Source organism: Eleutherodactylus coqui, chromosome 1 (genome assembly GCF_035609145.1).
Source record: "Eleutherodactylus coqui strain aEleCoq1 chromosome 1, aEleCoq1.hap1, whole genome shotgun sequence".
Classification (NCBI taxonomy): Eukaryota; Metazoa; Chordata; class Amphibia; order Anura; family Eleutherodactylidae; genus Eleutherodactylus; species Eleutherodactylus coqui.
The window spans coordinates 432,763,318-432,788,121 of NC_089837.1; the positions used below are offsets into that span (position 1 = coordinate 432,763,318).

Genomic DNA, 24,804 nt, shown 5'->3' on the forward strand with positions numbered 1-24,804 from the left:
ATAGACTTGTTTTTATTAAGATCAAAACAGAACTGCAAGTCCATATAAAAGAATGTGGCTTAAAGCTGTATAATGCAAGAAAAATCTCTCAAATTTACATCTGTATTGTGAGCAGGTCAGGACTGACATAATTACACACGTCTTCCAAGTATACAATATGTTCAGCTTGGAAAAGTGAAGCAATGCAGCAAGTGCTTTAATATTACAAAAAGCCCCACAGAGAGAATAAGCTCTCAGGTCTATTTACATACATTTTGTACATCTTTACATATAATAATTAATTATACTCTAAAAGGTACATTGTGCACTTCTACTCAAAATTCACATTATTCATCATAATGAAGAGACATTAAAAATTTATCCACATCCATTTCAGCCGGGAAATTGTCCACGCTCTTCTTCTGATTTTTCTGTAAGGTAATAAAAAAAAAAAAGGAAAGTTCAAGCTCAAACATAGTTCACAAGGTCACTGTATATTCAGGACTGAGTAATGCTCCAGGAAACAAGCTGGTTGCAGAATTTGATATCATCATGCAGCACAACTGACAATTTTTTCTGCATTTAATCTAAGGACCACCTTAACTAGACCTAGATAGTCATGCAACCATTTATGGAAAACATGAGGGGCAAAAAAATAAATAAATAAAAAAAAGCAGCCAGGACTTGCTACTTTCTTCTAAAAACAGCACCACATCTGTGAACAGGTTGCGTGTGGTATTGCAGCTTACCCCCATTGACTACAACACCTTTCTCACAGAAAAAGAACCAAGAACTCCTATAGCTATGTCAATGAGTTATGGTGCTTGCAATGCAACAATGAAGACTGCTTGGTCCTTCAGACACAAAATACGCTGGGCACTAAGGGATTAAGGACATTACGCGTGCGTACAGAAGGAGGCAACCAGGCTGACACATGCACCAACTGGCAGCTTCCTGGGCAGACAGCAAGGGAGCAGAGAGCTAGGAAGTATGAAAGGACATCCCCAGACTCCGCAGCCCGTGTCATATGACCCCTTAAGGCCTCATGTCCACGGGGAAAATCGGGCCCGCTACGGATTCTCCATGGAGAATCTGCAGCGGGTCCCTCCTGCCCCGCGGACATGAGCGCCGAAAAGGAGAATAAATGAGAATAAACTTACCTCCGATCCGCTCCGTTTCTGCTCTTCGCGGCGGCGTCATCTTCTCTCGTCGCGGCCGGATCTTCATTCTTCGGCCCGGCGGATGTGCACGATGACGTCGGTGACGTGCCCCGCGCATGCGCCGGTCCGAAGCAAAATTATCCGGCCGCGGCTGAGAGAAGATGGCGCGGCGCCGAAGAGAAGAAACGGAGCGGGTAAGTAAAATATGATTTTTGTGTCCCGCGGATCCGGACGGCTTCCATAGGCTTCAATAGAAGCCCGCGGGAGCCGTCCCCGCGGGAGACCCGCATGAAAATGGAGCATGGTCCAGATTTTTTCATGCTCCATTTTTTTTTAAATCACTTTTATTGACGATCCGCGGGTATTTATGTACCCGCGGGTGGTCAATGCATCCCTATGGGGTGCGGATCCGCATGCAGGAAATCCGCTGCGGATCCTAAATCCTATTTTTCCCGTGGACATGAGCCCTAAAGGTGCTCTGTTACAATTTGAAAGTTTAATCTCAGGTGTTGATGTGCTAGAACAAACAAACCCAGCAATACTTGCCCATTATTGGCCCTGGTGACCCAGTTAAACATCATGTGGCTGCTGCAGTCCGTGTCCACAGTGTAAGCCCCCGTTCTCCTGGCCTCAGCACTCACATCCTGGGCTCCATGCCAGGAGTTCAAAATGGTGATACTGTGGTCCCAAATTGGCTGCAGTAGTCACATTGTGTCTGTATCACAACACGGATCGGATGGATGGCTGGGGCTGAAGACAGGCAAATACAACTGAATTTGTTCTTTTAACCCCTTAGTGACAGCTCTACAGGCTTTTTACATCCTGTGGCTGCAGGACATATATAAAGGGAGATCATGTGGAGATCATACATAGTGGGTGTTGGCTGTTTCTTACAGCAGACACCCACGCGACTCATTGTAACACTCCTTGTTTCCATATTGTGATATGTCTACTGAGTTTGTTTTAAACCTAGACTGTTACCTCTCAAGTTTGTTTTATTTATTTCAATAACATTTAAAAAAATATAAAATCACTTGCCAGTCATTTTATTCTACCTTTTTAAGCTCTTTTGACCATTCAGCAAAACAGAGACAGGTCAGGCAAATCCCATTTCAGAAGGACATACATCCACTAGATCAGCTTTGATAAATCATTGTCCAAAGAATACCAAGTGTACAAAAAAAACAAAGCTTACTTTAAGGCCTCATGTCCACAGGCAAAATATGATTTTTAATCCGCAGCGGATCACCCGCATGCGGATCCGCATCCCATAGGGATGCATTGACCACCCACGGGTAGATAAATACCCGCGGTCAATAAAAGTGAATTTAAAAAAAAAAAAAAAAAAAAAAGCATGAAAATATGTGACATGCTCCATTTTCGTGCGGGTCTCCTGCGGGGACGGCTCCCACAGGCTTCTATTGAAGCCTATGGAAGCCGTCCGGATCCGCGGGAGACCTAAAATAAGAATAACTCACCCTCAGCGGACCGGGCAGGTCTTCTCTTCTTCATGGCCGGTTCTTCTTTCTTCGGCCCGGTGGATGTGCCCGACGCATGCCCGCAGCAGGCTGCCGGCGTGCCAAGTACATCCGCCGGCCGAAGAAAGAAGTTCCGGCCGTGAAGAAGAGAAGACCTGCCTGGTCCGTTGCGGGTAAGTTAATTCTTATTTTCAGCGCTCATGTCTACAGGGCAGGAGGGACCCGCTACGGATTCTCCATGGAGAATCCGTAGCGGGCATGATTTTCCCCGTGGACATGAGGCCTAATAAGCTCAGGTCTGACACTTGCACGTTTGGGGCTCTGTGCTGTCTGTGTCAATCCACGATTCCATTATAGCCTATGAAACTATGTATGGGGGCATTTTTTTCCCCACATGAACCAATGGTCATTCTGAAAGAACTTATGATCTATCCTATTCCTGTTAGTTTCACAGACGAGAAATAGGATTTGCCAATGCATGTCAATGTATACGGTCCGTGTAAATCAGACAGCATGTGAACGAGTGTCCGTGTGCTGTCTGATGTGATTTTCACCCGAGCTCTGCAAGAGTAACTCACATTATGGCTAGTGTACACCTATAGCCTTAGACATTCCTAATGCAAGCTCAATCACTGCTCACTTCTTTCCTGGCTATACAATGCCACTAAAACCCATTTCCAGGGAAACCAAAGCATAAACCAAGTTGTATTTGTTATATTAAGGGAGTTCTGCAGAACTTAATTTCAAGCCCCCCGCCCCCCACAGCAGACAAGCGCAACAAAAGTGTAGAAGCCTTGCATCCCTTTCATTGTTTATAGGCACATGTAGCAGATACGTATTGCTGCATGCCACATTTAAGTGTCAAGAGCCTGTATAGAAAAGCCAATGAGCCTGTATAAAGCAGGAAAAGGGATGTGGCAGGATTTCCCAATGTTGGATCAAACATTGATGGCCTATCCTTTGGCTAAGACATCAATTATCTCCGGGAGAATTCTCTGACAAGAGCTGCACTACAGAAATTACTAAATTGAGACAATACCTTTGTTTTCTTTTTATTCTGCATATCAGACTGGCTTAGTAGGTCTTTCTTATGTGCCTGTCTCTCGACTTCCTCTGTTTCTTCAAGCTTTCGCTTTTTGGAAGCACCCTTGGAAGATTTTAATTGCTGGGTGTTATCCTTTAGAGGAGTGTTACCACTAGACTTCCCAAGAGAGGCGCGTGACAGTATCATTAGGGTGTGAGCAGCCATGTTGACACTGTTTTCACTACCAGTTTCACTGGCAGGGCTACAGGTGGGCATATCTGGAGTTGCAGGGGGAAACATTGGTTTTGGAGTTCCACCATCTTCATTATAACGTTTGTTTGTGGGAGTCCTTGTCTGATCTACAGCTAATGGCTTGTCTTCTAATCTAGATCCTGGAGTAGATGGTAAAAGCAAATCTCCCTGAGACGACGGCTTTGAAGTTGGACTCTGCATGCCCTGTAACAATTGGCTGGCTTGCTTTACCAGAGGACTAGTAGGGCAGACTCTTTCTGAGGGCACCTTTTGCGGTGTCCTCCTAAGAATGTTGGGTACGGAAGTTGGTTTCTTATTGGTTTCCTGGGGTCGTTTGGCATTCTTTTCGCTTTCCTTAGTATTGCTTCTCTTATCCACTTGTGCTGCTCCTTGTTTTCCAGTCTTTACTTGCAGAACATTCTCCTTGTTGCCAAGAGTGCCACCACTTGAAGCTGTAGGCCTTTTCTCTGGCACCTGATCCTTTGCAGAAGCAGTAGAAGTCGTGGATACTTTCTGATTCTTGACAACAGAACTTTTATTTTTTTTATTTCCGTTTGATCTAGATGAAGTAACAGTTCCAGAAGAGGACCCCTCTTTCTGGACAGTGTCATTCCCATCGTTTTTTTGACTTTTGGAATTAGTTGAGGATAGAGAAGCAGATTTTGCCATTGCTGAACTTGTACCATCAAAGCAGAGCACTCTTTTATGTGCTTCTACTTCTCTGGCAATATCTTTGGGCAAGTCTGGGACAGTTTTGACAGGTTTACTTATTGCCTCAGACCTTTTACCTTCATTCCCTAATCTGTTGAAAAAAATAAATAAACAAAAATCATGCCATTAATAAACTCAAACCACCATCATAATGAATCTGTCTACATTACCACCCATGTGCTAACCTTTGCACAAATGAACCTGATGAACCACTTGCGGAGTCGACTGCCAAGCTGGATAATGATTTGCCTAATAGGGGAGAGGAAGCAGAATATTTAGATGTACAAATTTATTTTTAACAGTTTTCCAGAACTAAACTATTAGGACGGACTCATACAGGCATATGCGCAAAAACGCTTGTGGTAGCCCAGCGCATTTGCGCTGTGAACAAAGCACTTTTACGCATATTACTGCAGTTCTTGCGCTTGCAGAGCCCTTTCACATGGGTGCAGGGACACAGCAGCTAGCCAATTTAAAAGGCTATTTAGTCCAATTAGTTCCAGATGTGTTTACCCAGTCAAATGGCGCAGCATATTGAGTGCACATCAACCACAAACCTCTATCGGGCCTTTGGTGCACAAATGTGCATAAAAAGAGCATGGTGGGTTTTTTTTAAAGCACAAAACCAAGTAACGAAAACAAACTAATTGAAATCAATGTGTTCCATTCTCTGCGTCTTGCGCGTGCAAATACATGTGCAAACACACCGGTGTGAGTTTCCCATTACTGACATAGCCTCATGATAGTTCACCAAAAGTTGATCGGTCGTGGTCCACCATCTAGGATCCCGCTGATCAGTTGAATGAAATGACAAAGGTGTTACACGGATGCTTCAGACCACATCAGGCACAGCACCGTACTTCGTATGATAGCTGTGCCATGTATATAGCAGCTCAATCCCATTTATGTAATGGGATTTGGGCATTTCTCAGGCCATGTGACTGATTAATGTAACGTCACAAGCCTGAGAAGAGGCCATGGTGCACATCTGAGGGCTGTGGTCTCTTCAGTTAGCTGATCAGCGGGGGTACTGAGCAGATTCCAGCTGATCAATTATTGTAACAGCAGTGGCAGAGGATTCCTTCATACCCGCTTCAGTCCCCATCGCTGAACACTGACAGAGCTGTCACAGTGTTCACTGAGGGGGGAACACCCAGCGGTGAGGATTTTCGGGGGAAGGCTTGAAATATAAGCCCTTCCCTGAAAATTATCCTCAAAGCCTGTAAAAAAAACAAAACATATATTCACCTGTCCGCCGCTGTCGGGTCTTGCTGTGTGTCTCTCCGGCTCTGTACTGAAGATCTTTCAGCCGGCAGGGGTTTAACAATCCCCACTGGCTGAAAGCGCTGTATCTGATTGGCTGAGCGCTCAGCCAATCACAGGCAGCCCTTAGCCATTCCTTGAGTGACAGCTGAGCTCTGCCTGAGATTGGTCACAGCGCTCAGCCAATCAAAGGCAGCACTCGGTCCGGCTGAAAGATCTTCAGTGCAGAGTGGGGAAACACGCTGCAAGATCCACCGGACCCAGACAGCGGTGGATAGGTGAATATATGCATTTCATTTTTAAAAACACAAAGCTAGGGAAGTTTTTAGGGTGAGGAGAGGTGAATATGCCTGTAGCAAGCATCTGCTTTTCTTTAATCTTCATTTTCTATTACTATTCCATAGAGTTATGGTTTCAACATACAATATTTTTTACTTACTATATGAACTGATTCTGGAACAACCATTATATATTGACAGACCTCTGTATAATAATCCTAACAAGTCATATGAATGAATACCTGTGTTCACATTGGGTTTTGAGGGAGGTGGTTTCTGAGGTCTTGGAGGCAATGGCAGTTTTGGGACAATAGGCTTGGATAAAGGAACATGCAAGAGCTGTAAAAGAAAAAAATAAATAAAAACTTCATGACAGGGAATTCGCACCAGGTTAGCTATCTTGATAAGGCATCTGGCCCAAATTTCCTCTTTTGCTGATATCAGCCATATGCAATACGATGGACATATTTCTTAAGAGACATCCATGTATAGGAGTAGACTCTGCAGTGTAGGTTTTACTAAGCCTAACACGAAAGCTAAACATTGGGTAAAAAGCGTCCAGATCACAGATTTGTAAGACTTTTACAGAGTTAATTGTGAAGGGAATCTATCACCATCTTTTCACAGCCCTTTATGAGAGCAGCACAACTGCCATGCTTATTACAGCAATATGTCTACTGTGTGTATCTGTGCAGTAGTTTAGGAGAAATCCACATTTCATTAGTAGAAGCCAGACACAGGGGACTACAGGAAGTAGTCCTCCATATTCTTGAGCTGAAGCTAGCCACACGCACTGCACCTTCTGGCCACTGATTGGCTGCTATCTCACTATGTACATTAATAGGTCGAGAGCAGTTAATCAGTGGCGAGAGCATGGGGCCCAGCTGCAGCTCATGAATATGGAGAACTACTTACTGTAGTCCTCAGTGACTGGCTGCTACTAAAATGCAAGTTTCTCCCAATCTACTATACAGATGCATACAGTAGACCTATCACTAATCAGCCAGCAACAAGATTCTCTAACCATTTATTACCTGATGAGATGGTGCTGTGAAAGTACTTCCACTTTGGCCAACGAGAGAAACAGGGAACATACCCACAACTCCCTGCAAGACAGGCTGGACAGGGGAGGCAAGGATAATGGTGGAGCCTGATGGTATATGAAAAAATATATATTATAGCATATATTCTGGACAGAGACTCTTGCAAACACAACACATGGCTACAAAGCCTAAAAGTGGTTGTCCCATCAGGGCATTATGCTTCTGTCATGTTGGGAGTAGAACGGTCAAGTGCTCTACTGGAAGGGTGTGTAATTTTAAAAAGTTAAAATAAAATATTACTGTCATGGAATTTAAGAAAAGGAGGAGAATGGAGGGTTATGGAGGGAGGGGGTATGGGAGTGAAGTCAGTCAAAAGTATGTTAGCATATGTCCAAAGATCACAGTAGTGGTGCCCTTGAACCTCGACTGTTGCTAAAACTATATAGACGGCAAGCACTCTCTCCCATTGATTTGTATGAGAGACAGCATGCACAGAACAGGCTGAGAAAAGTCAGGCTGTGTGTGTGTGAGCAACCTTTTTGGGGTCACAGCGTAGGAATTGGGTGCCCAGTGAGTATCAAATATTGCTTCTCTGGACTCCCTAACCTTTGCGCTCCATAACGTAGTTTATGGGGCTCAAAGGCCATAACAGGATCCCTTCAAGTCGGTATACTTTACACATCCCAGGGTATTCAATATTGATGCTGAACGGTTTTTTCCCCACCTTGTAAAAGGATGGCGTAATTGCTATAACCTGTGGTGGGATTTAACGCCTAGGGCCCCCAACTATCCTAAGAATGTAGGTGTTGCAGCCCTAATTTAGTGCTGAGAACTCTTCACTGCATTTCCATGCATGGTGCCACCAACTGTGCAGGGAACTGCAGCGAGGCCTAAAATACTGCAGTTTCCTGTATAGCCGGGTTGTGGCTGGAAGAGTCCCTGTAGAGGAACTTAAAAGGACACAGCACTGAGGCCCATTCATTCTTGGGAATAGTGGGGGTCCCAGTGCTCAGACCTTCACACATCATAGAGTAATGACATAGCCTAGCAATATAAAAAAAAAAAAAAAAAAAAATCACTTTACAAAATGAGAATTAGCAAAATCACATACCTTGAGAAAACTTTGGTGACATAGTCTGCCCAACTGCGTACATGCTGCCAGGCCTGGGAGGAGTTTGAAAAAGACTTGGCTGGTTTTGGCTTGAAGAACTATTAGCCAGCATGACAATATTAGGTGGCACAGCAGTACCACTATTTGCCATACGATTGTTGATATAAATGTTACCAGTTGGAGCAAATGTAGAGCCTGCTGCTGGCATCAGCTGAATGACACTGTTCTCTCCAGAGTTACTCGAAGTTCCAGAAAGTGAGTAAACACTACAGTCTCCACTTAAGGTACCAATGCTTATGGAGCAGTCACTAGACCGAGTCAGTAGTTGGGCTTGCTCTCCTAGAAGGGAAGAATCTGTAAGATCTATGATACAATTTTCCTGTGATGGAATTGCTGTTTTAAGTTCTTGATTTTTCACTAGAGGTGACAATATAATAGTGGCATAATCTCCATTTATGCTTTTGACAGCAGCACTTAATTCTGTGTCTTCAGGCAAATCTTCCGTAATGAGAGTGACAATGCTTGAATCGTCCAAAATGGTTTCGCTGGTACCTGGCATCGAAATACAGAGGGTTGCACCCTCAGGTGGCACGCTGATCTGTCCAGGACATGCGGTATGTTCTATATTTATCACGGCATTTTGCGGTGTTAGCTCCCTTAGCGGAGAGTTTTCTATTTCCGCTGTATTTACTTGTTGGTTTGTTGCAGCATTACCTGGTTGATTTGTGGGGCTTTGTTCTGGGCAGTGGGTCTGCTCATTAGTCTTTTGTTTATGCAGAGGCCCAGCCACATTTGTCAAAGATGGAATAATAGGGTCATTCTTTCTGGCATCTTGCCAGGTTTCAACTGAAGGGGCTGCACTGCTGGTTACCTCAATAGCTGGGATGTCTTTTGGCTCCTCATTAACAGTTCCAGCACTTATTGATATCGATTTATCTGCAATAGATGTGTTTGATGGTAAAATATCCTCAGCTATGTGGAACCCATATGCAGCTCCTTCCTTTGAAAGAGAAATGTTCTTTCTTTCAACATCTTGTATCTGTGAAGTGACCTCCTCCTCGGCCCCTGGTAGATCTGTGTCCATGAAATGCTCACCATCTGTACTCTCTGTAGCTACTAAGGCAATATTCTGGTTGTCACAACTTGAAGTCCGATTCTCTAAATTGGACCCTTCATTGGCAGATGCTTGTTGGGAAGTACTAGGAAGTTCGGAAGTCTGGTCCACCAAGGACTTATCTTGGCCAGACAAGTTGGTACCTTCTTTACCATTTGAGCAGATGTCAAGTTTCTTAGCACACTCTATAGAACCTGGTGGAAAAAACATTTCAGTATGTTAACCCTTTCCAATCCAATTTGTATCCCGGTTTTCCTAGGAGGCTTACTCTTTCTGTTATACAACGGCGCTATATGCTGGCTAAAGCCAGCACTGCATGAGATAACACGTTGGATAGGCTCCGACAGCAGAGAGGCTGGCAATATGCAGTAAGAGAACCCCGACGGACGTATTCCAACTTTGGAGCTGTACAACCTTAAATGATAATGTCTTTAGATGTCAGACAGTGGATTTAAAAGGGTTAAAGTTGTTAAAATAAAAAGTACTTATTACAAAAAACATATTACAGATAAGGAATTTTATTTTTCATTGGCCTCTAGCATCATACTTAAGCCATCAATCAAGAATCAGGAGGGGCAGTTTGTGATTACACATGTACTACACGTATGGCGCTCACAAATTGAGAAGCATGCTCTACACATCCCTCTTACATGTCCACTAATATAATAAACATGTCATCCATGCTGCGTAAATTATTCAAAGACTCACCGCTTTCCGTAACATCTTGTTTTTTTCCTTTTCCAGTCCCAGTGTTCTTAGGATCATTATTACCGGTTGAAGGATCACGGCATGTCTTTGGAGCCTTGGATGTAACTGGAAACCATTTGAATAAATTATTCAATGTCCAAGATACCAGTAAAGAGACAGTTATATGGGTTATACTATTGTACATACATAAGAATATAAATGCAACACGCCCTGATGACCTGTGTTTTTTTTTTTTTACTATGCAAAAAGCTTACCACATGCAAACAAATCATAAAGTTCTTGAAAGTCAGGGTCCAATTCTGTTTGTGTTAAGATATCATGGATGGCCTCCTCAGACATGTGCATCTCCCCTCCCTGTTAGGAACAGACACAGTTTATTGAATCTTCATATCAAATGATCATATAGATGTACATACTCTCAACAATGAAATCTTTCCCACAAGGCGGTGTAGGAAATATATAAAAATGGTTCTTGATCTTCATAAAAGGAGAAGCTAGCGAGCAGCAAGTGGATTCTGTTGGCTTCACCATTTAATGGTTAAACTTATTAATAACCTTCAAAGAGAAAAAAAAAATGTCCATTTGGTATCCTAACCATAATACACTAGATAATCAGTTGTATTTTCACTCTTCACATGCTGTTACAAATTTGTTTGATTGTATTAAAATCTTAAAAGTGAATATTCACTTTTAACCTCTTCATAACTGGCATATGCATCAAGTGGTTTTGAGGGCAATATGGAGTGGGCTTGGAAAACTATTGCACTCCATGCCTTGCAGCAGTTTTTGACAACTGACAGCCACTGTGATCAGTGCTAGCTCCGATGGCAACAGTTGAATATTTAGATGCGGCAATCAAAGGTGACCATGGGTTTAAAGAGTTAGATGTAGTGGGGGACCCCCCCCCCTCCAGTGCCCAGTCAGCCCCACTTCTCGTGATGTGATTGAAGGGTGCTGATGAGTCCTAATGTAGGCGCTCAGAGCTGCCAAGCTTGGATGGCTACGAAGGCCTGCTATTAGCAGGGCTTAATAGGAAACACTGAAAATGACTAAAAACTGCAATACCGGACTATCGCACTATATACATCAAATGATCGCACGTTCAATTTAACAAAAAAAAAAAAGTAATACGAAAAAAAATGGTAATAAAAACTACATATCACCCTGCAAAAATCTAGCACTCATACAGCCCAGTCAACGAAAAAAAAAAAAAATTAAAAAAAAAAAGTTATGGGAAAGCCATTTTTAACCCCTTAGTGACCAAGGTTTTTTTCCTCGTTTTTCCATTTTCGTTTTTTCCTCTCCCTTTTTAAAAAAAATTGTAACTCCTTAATTTATCAATCGACGTAGCTGTATGAGGGCTTGTTTTTTGCAGGAAGAGTTGTTTAACGGAACCATTTAATGTACTGAAAAACCTTTAAAAAATTGAAGAGAAATTCCGCCATCTTTCGGTCCATCTTGTTTCTACTGTGTACAAACTGCAACAAAAGTTAGATTCTATGGGTCAGTACGATTACTAGGATTCCAAATTTAGTTTTCTCTTTTGCTGAAGTACTTGTATTGTTTTTTCAGAGATATTAAATTTTTAAAAATTATTTTCTGCCACCATCTTTAGCACGCAATAGCTTTTTAATTTTTACATCCACATAGTTGTGCCAGGGCACATTTTTTGGGGCTGAAAAAAAGACCCCAGCCCCCCTCCAACCCCCAATGGCTTATACTCGAGTGAAGTAAAACAAAACAAAAAAAAACCCCAAAACACAATACTCGCCTCCCAGTCGGCGTCTGTGTCCCCAGCGCAATGGTCTCCCCGGTGGTTAGGCAAGCTGCTAGACAATTCTTCCCACTGTCATCTCCCTGCTCAGCTTTGAATTCCTCCACAGTCAACGCTGTGTAACTAAACGCTGTGATTGGATCAAGCACCAGCCAATCACAGCTGGCGCTCGATCCTTCACAGCCATTCAGTGAATGACATCACTGAATGGCTGTGATAGGTTTATCGAGCGCCGGCTGTGATGGGCTGGCGCACGATCCAATCACAGTGCATACTTACAAAGTGCTGACGGAGGGGGAATTCAAAGCCGAGCAGGGAGAATTATCAAGCAGCTTGCCACATCGCTGGGGAGACCATCGCGCCAGGGACAGACGCTGGCTGGGTGGCAAGTATTGCGTTTTTTTTACCTAGTATATACTCGAGTGTAGCTAGGCTTATCCTCGAGTCAATGTGTTTTACCAGTTTTTTGTGGTAAAACTTACTGACTCTGCTTATACGCGGGTCGGCTAATACTCAAGTATATACGGTAATTACTTTGTTCTTATTTTACCTTTTTCTTTTTAGTCCCCAGAGGGGACAATAACTCACGATGCTTTGATCGCTCCTGCAGTATAATGTAATGCCACGGGCATGGCTTGATAGACATTCTGCCATGACAGCCCTAGGGTCTTTCACAAGGCCCCCGACTGCTATAACACCCATACGGCTCCCTGCGATCTCATCGCGGGGGGACCATACAGGATCTCTGAACATCGTTTGGCCGATTTAAGAAGGCATTTAGAAGGTTAACAGCTCCAATGAGCCGTACAGCTCATCAGAGCTGTTGCCGTCAGGTGTCAGCTGTAAGAAACAGCTGGCAGCCGTGCTGTATGAAAGGAGATTGCCGTGCGTTCCCTTCCATACATACCCCGATGCCGCAGCGGTTAAACAGCTAACTTTTTCTAAACTAGTAAAAACAAAAAAACAGAAAAAAAAAAAACATTAAAATCTGGTATCACTATATTACTGCCTTTTTTTATTGTATTGTAAAAAATTAAACCCTTACAAAAAGAGGTGCAATTGCAAATTTAATTTTACTCAATTTAAAAAATTTGTAAACATATTTCAGTACATTGCATGGCACCATTCATCCTCACTGTGGGCTCGCAGTGAGGGGGGAAATTGAATGAAACTATGGTTGTGCACACACAATGCCACTCCGTTCATTTTCAATGGGACTGCCGGATTTAGACAAACTATTTGTACCCCATCTCCCATTGAAATCAAAGGAATGGCGGCTGCTCATACACAGTCAGCACTCCAGGCAATCTCGCTAGTACTGGTAGGAAAAGCTACCAAGAACCAAGGAGAAATGAGGAAACAGGAGAGGCTCAGCAGTCACACCTCATCTGATATCAGTTTTTTTTTTCCATTCAATGGATGAACTTGAAAAAACGTGCCATCTCCAGAATACTCTTTTACGTAAAGCCTTTACTACGTCAATTTCTACCTTAAATCAACAAACCACTTGCAAAGGAAAAACTACAAATATTGAAGAACCCTAAAGGGGATGGGCCACAAAAACACATTATCCCCCATCCATAGGCTAAGACATAACTAGCTGATTGGTAAGGGTCCGACCACTGGGATCCCCACTGCTTCCGAAAGTGCATGCATGAACAGCACCGGTCATGCATGCACACCACCACTCCAATCGTTTAAACGAGACTGCTGGAGATTTATTTGAACTTGGACATCTACAGCAGTCCCATTTAAATGAACGGAGACCTCAACGACCTAGTAATCAGAATCAGCAGGGGTCCCCGAGATCAGTCTCCCACTGATCATGGGTGGAAATAACCTCTCTGGGTGGGACAACCCCTTGCAAGAGGTGAAAAAATTGCTACAAAGCTACCTGGAGACCAAGGATTTCATCAATGGAGGTGTCTTGCTCAGCAGTTGTACCATCTGCCTGTTTGGAACTCTGTGCAGTTGAGTCACTTAGGAAGAGAAATAATAATGCAAGTTACAGAGAGCAATGGAGGTTTTCAGTTATATATAAATCCTGTATTATAATAGCACATTACACAATTTATAAGTGCAGACAATAAGGATTTGAACTTTTCCAAGAAAATTCTTCAAGCCTGCTATGTCATTCATAGAAATAAAATGTATCATTTAGGGTCCTTTTAGACGAGCCACTTATATGAAAGCGCGAGCGACGTCACCGCTAACGCGTTTTCTCTCATGCAACCTGTTTAGATAGGCTGTATAAGCGAACAAGAGAAACTGAATGATTGCTGTTTAAACCGAATAATGCCTGCATAAAATGGACAAACAAAAATGAGCAATTATTGTTCGCTTTCGCTCGTTTGAGAGATAATTGTTTTGGCTGAAAGCACCTTGAGCACTGTATGCGTTTCTTTACACAAGCGTGATTAATCCAGGTAGCAATAAACAGGATGTTCAGAGAAACTGCTAAATAACAAGTGAAAAGATGAATTGGACACAGTCTTACCTTACAAGAAACTTGTTGATACTTTCTGCTAGCTTCTCTTGAAGACTCTTATTACTTAAGATCTTTTCCCTGGCATTTTCGATCACCATTTGCTAAAAGTAAAACAACTATATCACAAAACACCAGAGCAAAGAGAGCAGACACTTTGCCAAGCTAAAGGGAATAGTTTGTCTGGTCACTAGAGACCCCACGGCTAGGACTCCCCTGATGACTCAAGCTGGGGTCCAGAGCCACCTGTTCCTCCTCAGTACACAAGGTAGTGCAAAATACTTTAACCCTTTCCAATCCAATTTGTATCCTGGTTTTCCTAGGGGGCTTACTCTTTTTCTGCCGTTATACAACAGCGCTATATGCTGGCTAAAGCCAGTACTGCATGAGGTGACACATTGGATAGGCTCCAACAGCAGAGAGGCTGGCAATATATAGCACAAGAACCCCGACGGACGTCCTCCAGCATCGGAGGTGTAAAGCCTTAAATCATAATGTCTTCAGAGGTCAGACAGTGGATTGGAAAGGGTAAACGAAGATTCAGTTGAGCATAAGTGGTGCAGCTTCAAATTACATGGGACTGACAGAAAGCCAAGTAAAGCACCTCAACCGTTTCCATCAAGCCCATAGACATTCAAGCAAATGGCAGAGCACATGCTCAACCTCTGCTCCATTCAAAATCAGTTGTGCAGTATGTAGGAGCGGGGAGCTTGGGACCCCAGTTCCTGTGATTGTTGAGGGTCCCAGTGAACAGATATTTATCACCCCTCCCACGATAAGGTTCTTAGAGAACTAGGCCCTAAATGTAGCACAAATATAACTACATACAGGTTAAAAAGAAAATATTTAATTCACTTACAGGAAAATTATTATCAATGAGGGCCTGAAGATTATCAACACATTCACCCAAGTCTCCATCTGATGCTGCTGTACTTGAGCTCAATGGAGCCGCTCGTCTCCTCCTCTGAATATCTCTGGAAAAATACATTTTAATGACAGAATAAGCCACTAGTTTTCTAAATGAAGATTGCATAATACTTAAGCACAATAAACTTACTGTTTCCGTCTCATAGGGGAAGCGGTGGCAGTAGGTAGCGGTTTTCTTGGTGTACAGACCACAGATGTGCTTTGTGCGGGTTCCACAACTGGGTCAGAAAGAACAAATAGATTGCTAATAGCCAGTAGTAGAATTTAAAAAAAAAAAAGAGAAAAAACACAAACAAGTCACACTGCGCATGACAGCATGCGTGAGATATGCCATCATGCGCAGTGCACAATCGCCACCATACGCAGCAATAGCCGGCTCACCGCTGGCTCCTACGCATAAGGCCATGGGAATGAGACCTTATTAAAATGCGATAATGAAGAAGTGAGAAATATTGCTTAGCCCTTCTTTACATTGAGAAGATATGCGGTTTTAGAGGGGTTAAAGTGGATCAAGGCATAAGCCTAACAGATCCCAATGGATTCCATCAATTTTAAAAAGGGCATTCCGAAAGAGGAGCTGGGGAGCTGAGCTTATATACGTTCATGAAGGATACCAGCGGATCAGTGCTAGTCCCCCATGAGCCAGAAACTTGAATGCAGGAGACCTTGCAAACCAAGTATGAGGCTTCCTAAAAGCATGAGAAGAAAAATTCAATGCAAAAGACAGATAAGTGCATAATTTTTTTTTCTGCAGGGACTTAGATATGTATATTCATTTTTCATGCACAAAAGGTTTCAATAGCTTTTGACTACTGATCCCTCAGGATAGGTTATCCATAGTCATTGGTGGAGGTCCGGTGCTCGAATTCCCCACTTATAAGCTGTTTGTTGGACCGGCCCTCAGTGGGAACAGAACCCTAAACAAAGCATGATTCAGCAGATGATAGCATTCTGGCAGCCATAAACCAACAGAAAACTGAAGCTAACTTATGAACTTTTAGCATTTAGCCAAGTACTGAAATCAGTGACAGAACAGAGTGGTTGGCAACAATTGTGCAACAAACTACTTGTGCTATAATTATACAAAAGAAACTCACGGCTGATTGAAGTAGAGTTATTGTTTTGTACAGTAGACTCTCCTCCGAATGAAGAGCTGGCGATGGGTTGTAAGGCACCTGTTGTGTGTAGAGGTCGCAAAATATACTGAGTTGCCATTATTGGGGTAGATGTTTGTTGTATCACAGGATGTGATGTTGGTAAACCTGAAACAGCCAGAGGGGAGGTCAGCATTCTCTGCCGTAATCGGTCATATATCCCCTTTCTCGTGCGTACTGTGGAGTCAGTAAAAGAAAGTCATAAAATAAATTAAAAGAAAAGGTTTAATGCAAAACAAAAAGCGAACAGTCGCAGTCTGTGTATTCTAGTGAGAAAAGGAAGAAAATAGGTCACAACTATGAAGCAAGCAAAAAAACAAAACAAATAAATAACAAAACTTTAAAATAGCCAATTTGTCAAATGAAGCAGAAGGGTTACAACAATGTTGAATTCAAGTAGCGGTAATCTTTGAGAGTCATGGGGGGGGGGGGGGGGGGGTAAAACTCCATTAAAATATAAAGATGCTAACGAAGAAAGAATCTCTCATTCTGAAAAAGCAGGCTTATCCATTTATTTCTACATTTCCCCTTCAGTAGCTGAAATGTAAGGCTTTCCTTTGTGATAGCTGATGGAAGAGTTTTCGCGGGTGTAACCTGTGGCAATCAGCTTAAAACTGTTATCCATGAAGAAAAATGCCTGTTCAAGCCAGGTCCAACAATACCAATACTCTACATCCAGCTTAGTTCGGACACCAATCACATAGTATGGACAAGGTGGCTGGATGATTAGCTCATTTCAATAACTTTTTAAGCCAATCCATTATTCAGTTACAGCCAATGCAGAGACAGGAGTGGTCTGGCGTAGTTACTGAAATGAGCTAGTATGCCAGCCCCTATATAACGTCACCAACAATGAGAGGAAGAATACAAACTGTGACCTGGTGTGAGAACGCAGCTGGAATTGGAGGTCCCATGTTGCTGTGTTCTCGTCACTGTGGATGGAGTGCTGCCTGAGCATGGGGCTGACTCAAATACCCAAGTGATTGCTATTCTGCCATCTATGCAATCCCATTGAAGATGAATGAAGCGACAGGTGCTCCATTCAGTCCCATCCTCATTGCAGGGGGATTGGTGGGGGTCTTGGCAGTAAAACTCCCACCATTAGGACGGTCCACGCTTTTACCTGCCTCATGGCTATCCTGTGCACATGGGACCTTCAGCTGAAGACAGCACAGGAGAGCAGCAATTCCTCTATGTGTTTTTGAATGAAAATAAACATTGCATCCAGTCAGAAGTTGACCTACTGGTGTTAGCATGGCTACAGGGCTTGTTCCTGTGTATCACTGGTGCCCAAAAAAAAGGAGAGAGATTTATGCTGCTGTACCAAAGATTGTCTAATTTAATAACAAAGTTAATATAACTCACAATTACACTAATCGCTTACCTCTCTGATGGTTGCTAACTGCTGCAGATTCCTGCATTGACCTGACAGGTGGAGACATCGGTATAATTATATGTCATTGTGCAGGACTATATCGAATACGGTGGGACGGAAATTACAATTTTACAGCTCAAATCAGAACAATGTAGAAGTATACCTGATCTGGGACAGAGTGAGGTCCAGCTTCTTCCACAGAGATGACATCATGAACGGTATTTCTTGTTGATTCTCTGGACAGAACATATCTTAATTCAGCACGATTTATTAACAAAGAAAACTGCAAGGCAACTATCCCTATGCATATATAGAAAATGACACAAACAAGCTAGTGTTAGAAACAGGAAGTCTTTTAATGTGACCTTTCCAGGTTTTCTCCCAGTTTCCTACCATAAAGACTACAAGCAACAGTAATGTTAGTGGTTACCAAATTAGTAATACTATGGTGATCTAAGTTTTATTGACTTAACCTCTTTAGGGACAGGTTTATTACCACCATGTCAGCGCAGCAAACCCCGGAGATTTTCCTGAGGTAATTCAAAGTGGCAAACATGTACAGTGGCACAAAACGGTGTCCTGGCCAGTATTTCAGCACTACAGCTGTCCACGGAAATTTTCTGGGGTTTAACTGCATGGTCAGTGCAGCAAGCCCAGGAGATTTTCCGGGCGTGCCACTAAAGGCGTTAAAGGGCAAGTGGTAGCCAGGAGTACAGAAACTGTTGTGAGGGGTGTGCTTTATAGTTTCCATAACTTCCACAGAAGTGAAAGGAAATTATGGAAACAGGGTGGCACAGCAAGCTATGCCTTTTCCATAACTCAAGAGCAGCAGAAACAGAATAGTTTATTACCCTTTGCGGTTTCCATAACTACTATTCACTTCTATGGGAATTTGTTAATGGTGCAGAGCAGCTCACACAGCTGTTTCCTTACTCCCGACCAACTAGCGCATACAGCCAGGCTGGGCAGCTCTGTTCTTGAGATACGTGCGGGTTCCAGGAGACATGGGACCCACATCTAGTAGACTTACAGCACATCCTCAGAATAGCCCTTTAATCCAAAAGGGAGTCTGGGTCCAGAATAAAGATATTTAAACATGGCCACATTACGGTCATCAAAATGTAGCCTCAAACTGTTTCTTTGCCTTTGAGCACCATTTTACAGTTTATATATAGAATTAATCTACCAAAAAAGTTATGTAACTTTGTAATGACACTGCATTACTTATCTTTTACTGACTTGGATTTAGAGCCTGTAACACCACAGAGCTGGTTACCATTGAAAACCACCAACAGAAGACACCTTTACAAGCTCAACTAGCAGTGATACAATTCGCTTTTCCCACCATTCACATTACCAGAAAAGGCTCTGCGCAGACACTCGAACAGCAAAGAATGCTGGAAGATTTTAGCTCTTATGGCCCTTTTACATGGGTCGTCTTTTAAACGACTGCACAAGCGCCAACATCAGTGCTAAGGTCGTCAGCGCTTGTGCAGAGCGTTTAGACTGAAAGACATTTCTGGCTCCTCGTTCAGCGCTTAACCTCCTACATGAAGCGCTGAGTATTTACACGCAATGAGAAGTCAGCGAACGAATAGTAAGTGATCTTTTCGTGTTTACACAACTATTATCGCTCAAATTAATTCGTTTGAACAAATCTTGAGCGAATTGTTACATGTAAATGGGCCAGTGGCATTGTAAAAACAACTCTGAACTGTAATAAAATACATAAGAAATTAAGAAACATAACTTCTGAGTTTTTTGTAGCGTGATTCTTAACGTAAACTGTAAACTAGTGTTTTCAAAGAGGAAATATGCTAGTGGTATCTATTTGCAGTTTTCCCCAAAAGTCCTTCTAACGTTCCCATAGTCTACAAGCAGTAAAACTTCATTCATATACTTACCCTTCGCTTTCATTGTTATATATTCATTTAAAATCGTAGTCAGGTTTTTTCCAAAGAGAGACTGAAAAGAAAAGAATTTGGATATTAGTGAATGAATCACAATAAAATAATTTTATATAAGAATAAAAACCAAAATAAACTGATTTTTAGCTTTAGTTCAAATGAATAAAAGCAGATATTATAGTAACAGAAAAAAAGAAGGGAACCAGCTGGCTGTCAGGCTATTTTCAATCTCGTGCATGCACCATGTCCAGCCCAGCATCCTTATGCAAGGAGAAATTGGGATATCCAGCACAGGAAATAGCTTGCAAATACTATATTGAAAAATAATACAGAAAAACCACTATAAAAAAAATCAGACTGCACAAATACAATCCTTGTGTGTTCCAGATGTGTTGCATGTCCTTAGTCGTAGTTAATGATCCCCTTTAATAGACACCCCCACTTAGTAATGCATTGGATCTCATTTGGCTTTCAGAATCAAATCAATTTGTTGTGGCATCCATCCAGATATCAAAGGATTCAAAACTGAAAAAAACATTGCCTGCACCATTACTCCACCTCCACCATTCATCGATTCATGAAACCAGGCCAAACTGGTACAACAGAAATCTGAATTCATCTGAAAGGCAATATTTTTCCACTAGAGTTTCGCCTTTCTCTTTTTCATAGAGCGCAATAGCAATGGAACGGGTCATGTGCCATTATAAGCACATCCATGCCAAGGAACACTGCGTTGTGCATTCACACACACTAATTTGAGTACCAGCATTGTATTCGGCTGCAATCTGCTTGCTTTGCACCACCTGTTCTTCAGAACCATTCTTGATATCCTCCTCTGATCCATTTAATTGGAGAGTTCTTTACATCCACAGGATCCCCTTTTCCCAGATGCTTTTTCTTGATCACACCATTTTCTGTAAACTCTCCACACTGCTGCACGAGAAAACCCCCCAAGGTTGGCAGTCACATCCTGGCCTCGACCGGTCTAGCACAGATGACCAGGCTTCACTGGATGTCACTTTTCCTATTCTAATGTAGATTCACACTGAAAGTTGCTCACTTTATTGAATGCATCACATGTCTAATGCTCATAAAGAAACTCCAATAGTGAAAAGGCCAGTATCTCAAAAGAAAGTGGCCATTCAGTGTACGTTACCATAGATCAGGACTGAACATATCCCAGTTATCGAGGTACAAGAAAAAAAAAAAAGCTGCTCCACTGACCCGGGTTTTGCCGGCTGCACTGCACTCCATGATGCAACCACAGAGCTGGAAGCCATCACTAACCACATCCACCTCTCCCTGTATAAAAGATGCCAGACCTTTCCTGCAGGGCAGTGATACGCTCATGGTTCCTTCCTCTTCTGTGTGCACTATAAAATGACGTCATTTTAGCCTGGCAGCAATGTAAACTATTGGAAGAATTCTTACCAGCAGGCACCCGGGGATGGTGCCATCATCTGTGTGATGCTCGGCATACTCCTTCAGACTCGGACTCTCTGCAATAAAGGATCGGCAGGTGGACGGGAGCTTTTCTTGCTGCAAGTAACCTAAAACCGAGAGTGCAAAGACAGACTATGAAAGAACATACCAGCTGTGGACAGACAGCCAAATATGGCAAGTATGCTCAACTGGCAAACAATCCTGAAACTAAAATCAATTCATAGTGAGAACAAAACTCCATTCATAAGCAAAGCATTAGGATCTTGTAGGCCTTCTAACAGCAACTCCCTGGTTTATACAGCCAAGACGTCCGGACAACCATTTCAGGAGTTCAACAGGTGGTTAAGTTATGCTTGTTATCTGTCATCGGATTGGCTATAAAATATCACATGACAAGGACTGGCACTTTCTCTTCTGTCGACTTTTAAGGCTTATTCAACCATATGAGCAATTGCACTCCCGTTCAGTGCAATGCATTTGCGCCGTGAATGAGGTAGATTTGCGCGTGTATCGGTGCATAGTAGTGTACTTTTTGTGCACGCAAAACACTCATACCCCAATTTAAAAGGCTCTTTATCTTAATGATGTTTATCTGTGTTCCGTCCTTCACAGAATGCACAGCGTATTTGCACAGCTCCAATAAACTTCTATGGGGACCTGTGCTGTGCAATACACAGAAAGATAGAGCAGGTCCTATTATTTTTGCGCGCAAGAAATGTACGCAACACACATTGATGAGAACGAACCGATTGACATCTATGGGTTCTGTTCTTTGTGCGCATATATGTTTTGCGTGCCACTACAATTATCTGATGAAGCCCTTAAAACTTTTTTTTAAAATTACAGCAGAGTATCCTCCCCGCCATCGCCTTCCCTTTAGAGGGAGGGGATGTTGGACCGTGGATATCGGGGGGGGGCTCTATGGCTGGCGGCTCACACTCAGTTTGGGGGCCGAGTGTGCCTCCTTGCCTTCTGAGGGACCCGGCAGACAGAGGGTTGAGTGCACCTCTGTTCGCCATCCTCGGTGGGTTAACGGGGAGAGTCCTGCCTCCTCATTATTTTCTGGTCATTCCCAACGAAAAAAAAAAATCAAAAAGATTAAAAAATAAAAATCTCTGCAGACAAGACCGTCTGCCTCCTACAAGACTAAGATAAAAACTGATTAGCCTCATGTCGGCAGGAGGGGATATAGCCTGCAGTAGGAGGTAACACTTTTTTCTGCTTAGTGTCGCCTCCTAGTGGCAGTAGCTATACCCACAGTCTTGGCTGAGTCCCCCAATGACACGAGTGAGAAATTACCTATTCCTCCCCCATCAGTCTACTTACCAAGTCTTCACCTGACCCGTCATCTCCTGTCTCCTGCAGTCCCCGGGGATCACCTCACCCCCAGCTGGCTGATTCCTCTGCTTCCTGTGAGGTTACGTACATTCACAGACAGTCTCCTTCCTGCCAGCCAATGTACAGTACGTGACTAAATCACAGCCTAGGAGGGGGAGTGCCGAGCTATTGCAGAGACTGCTCATCCCACTCTGCAATAGTTCAGCATTCCTTCCTAGCCAGTGAACTCCATGTCACAGGGACGTGACCGTCACTGACCTGCAGGAAGAAGAATGCAGGGAACACATGATTCATAACAAGCTGGCCGGCTGGAGGTGAGGTGACCCGGGGGACTGGAGAAGATGAGGGAGGAGAAGATGCTGTACGGAGACTGCCTGTGGAGGAATAGGCAAGTATAGATTTTTTTTTTTTTAATAATGACGAAATCCCTTTAAGCACAATTTACACTGGCAGCAGGAAAAATCTGTGGAGGGCCGTCAAGACACTTACGTTCTATAAACAGAAGCCGTCCGAAATCACGGACTTCCCTAATGCGATCTTCATATGTGAGCTTACAGATGGTCCTTATGACCAGATTTACCCTTTAATGAACAGTTCTGGTTTGATGATTCGTTGATAAGCACCATTTAAAACCAGCAAATGCACCGTTGATTTTGCCCAGTTTCCCACATATGCCGGTCCCAATTTCATGATATTTTGAACAGGGTAAAAAACTACACATCGGCTGGCCATAAAACGTGCTGTTGGGGATGATGTAAGGATATCACCAGGTCAATGGCAAAGGGGCTGGCTAAGAGTCCAGATACACCCAGCGGACGTTTAACCAGCATACGGCACTGAAGCTTTACAGCCTACTTTTATTACGGTATGCAGGACTGCAGGGCGCCAGGAGATAAATGCTGGGAAATGGGTTTTCTGCAGGCAACAACACCGTGGATGATTTGCAGCGGTTACAGGATGGAAGGCAAACCGACTGCAGCCTTCCCAAACCAGCTGGTAAACCTCATCTGGAATACACTTCTGGGCAAGAACTATAGAGCACTTTCCCTGCCGTCATACCAGGCAGCAGGAAGTCAGCAAACCCCGGGAGGTAAGGAGTCACACGCCACAGTATTTTCACATTCAAAACAGAGCCAAAGTCCACAACGTTGCTCCGGATTTTGATTCAAAGTCAGCAGCGTATCCCCCCACTGCCGAAGTCTTCGCGCTGTCAGCGCTCCCCAGCACACGGTGGCCCAAAGAGAGCACCACTGGTCCACTGATACGAAAGTCTGACCGTTGGCGCTGTAATCAAAACAGGAGCTGCGACCCTCCTCTCACGTCAGCGACCACCGCAGGGGCCGCGGCCCTCCCCCGAGCTCCTGTGACGCCAGCGCCCACCGCAGGGGCCGCGGCCCTCCCCCGAGCTCCTGTGACGCCAGCGCCCACCGCAGGGGCCGCGGCCCTCCCCCGAGCTCCTGTGACGCCAGCGCCCACCGCAGGGCCCCGGCCCTCAGCTCAGCTCCTGTGACGTCAGCGCCCACCGCAGGGCCCCGGCCCTCAGCTCCTGTGACGTCAGCGACCACCGGGACCACAGTATTGCTGCAGCGATGGATCCTGGTGGCCATAAAGAGGCAAGCAGGTTTCAGATTTTTAACTCCAACAGAACATTTACTGTACCGAATCAGGTACCCAACATCGGACGTGGCACATGTGAATGTCCCGGGGATCTTATAGTCCTGCTGTGTGTTGGATCCGTATCCTGTCTGCGGGCCGTACATGTGAGCAGGTCTTACAGCTCCTTACCTTACCGGGATAAGACAGAAGTGGTGACCTATTCTACATTACTTACTGAGAAAATCCCCATTCTATCCCTACATAGTGCAGCCCGCTCTGCGCCCCGCCGTACCCTACAACGGCGTCCAGCTAGCATGGAGTATCCGTAGTCCAGGAGGGCCATGGCTGTACAGCCCAGAGAGGTCTGCCCCCTAGGGGTGGCTGTACACGGCAGCAGTTCCAGTACTGCACCCCCGGGATGCACTGTACTGTGTATGAGGAGCTGTGGGGCACCCTGCAGGCAGCGGGGAGGGGACATAAACAAACAGCAATGGCGGCCCCCGGGTGACAGGTCAGCCCACGGTCACTCACCCAGCACCAGCCGCGCCACATCGGACGGGAGCAGCATGGCGACCCCTCCGGAGGGGCATCCGAGACGTCAGCCGCCCTCCAACACCCGCGGTAAACTACCGAGCCTCTGTCACTGCACGGCTTCTCCCGCGCTGTGTGCGGTGTCACACTCTA

General features: G+C 44.0%; 1 protein-coding gene across 2 annotated transcripts; it reads right to left on the reverse strand.

Moving 5' to 3' along the window:
• On the reverse strand, positions 1-24,804 carry NPAT (nuclear protein, coactivator of histone transcription). Of its 2 annotated transcripts, none has more exons than XM_066582080.1 (18): positions 24,652-24,804; positions 21,175-21,293; positions 19,741-19,801; positions 18,000-18,072; positions 17,846-17,886; positions 16,405-16,569; positions 15,438-15,525; positions 15,240-15,354; positions 14,393-14,484; positions 13,790-13,874; positions 10,376-10,475; positions 10,122-10,226; positions 8,300-9,607; positions 7,180-7,295; positions 6,388-6,484; positions 4,790-4,853; positions 3,657-4,695; positions 1-410 (listed from the first exon to the last, which is right to left on the reverse strand). In XM_066582080.1, the coding sequence occupies exons 1-18, from the start codon at positions 24,686-24,688 to the stop codon at positions 327-329; spliced, it is 3,789 nt and encodes a 1,262-aa protein (XP_066438177.1). In that variant the 5' UTR covers positions 24,689-24,804; the 3' UTR covers positions 1-326. The 2 variants fall into 2 exon arrangements, with proteins under 2 accessions (XP_066438177.1, XP_066438171.1); XM_066582074.1 differs by having other exon boundaries at positions 16,405-16,638.

What these genes read in the sequence shown, in the direction of transcription:
- NPAT (XM_066582074.1), bottom strand. Translation starts at nt 24,688, where the DNA reads ATGCTGCTCCCGTCCGATGTGGCGCGGCTGGTGCTGG. An exon ending in CTCACTCTGTCCCAGATCAG is followed by an intron (nt 17,887 to 17,999) that starts GTATACTTCTAC and finishes TCCACCTGTCAG; the next exon opens with GTCAATGCAGGAATCTGCAG. An exon ending in ATGAAATCCTTGGTCTCCAG is followed by an intron (nt 10,476 to 13,789) that starts GTAGCTTTGTAG and finishes TGTTCCTAACAG; the next exon opens with GGAGGGGAGATGCACATGTC.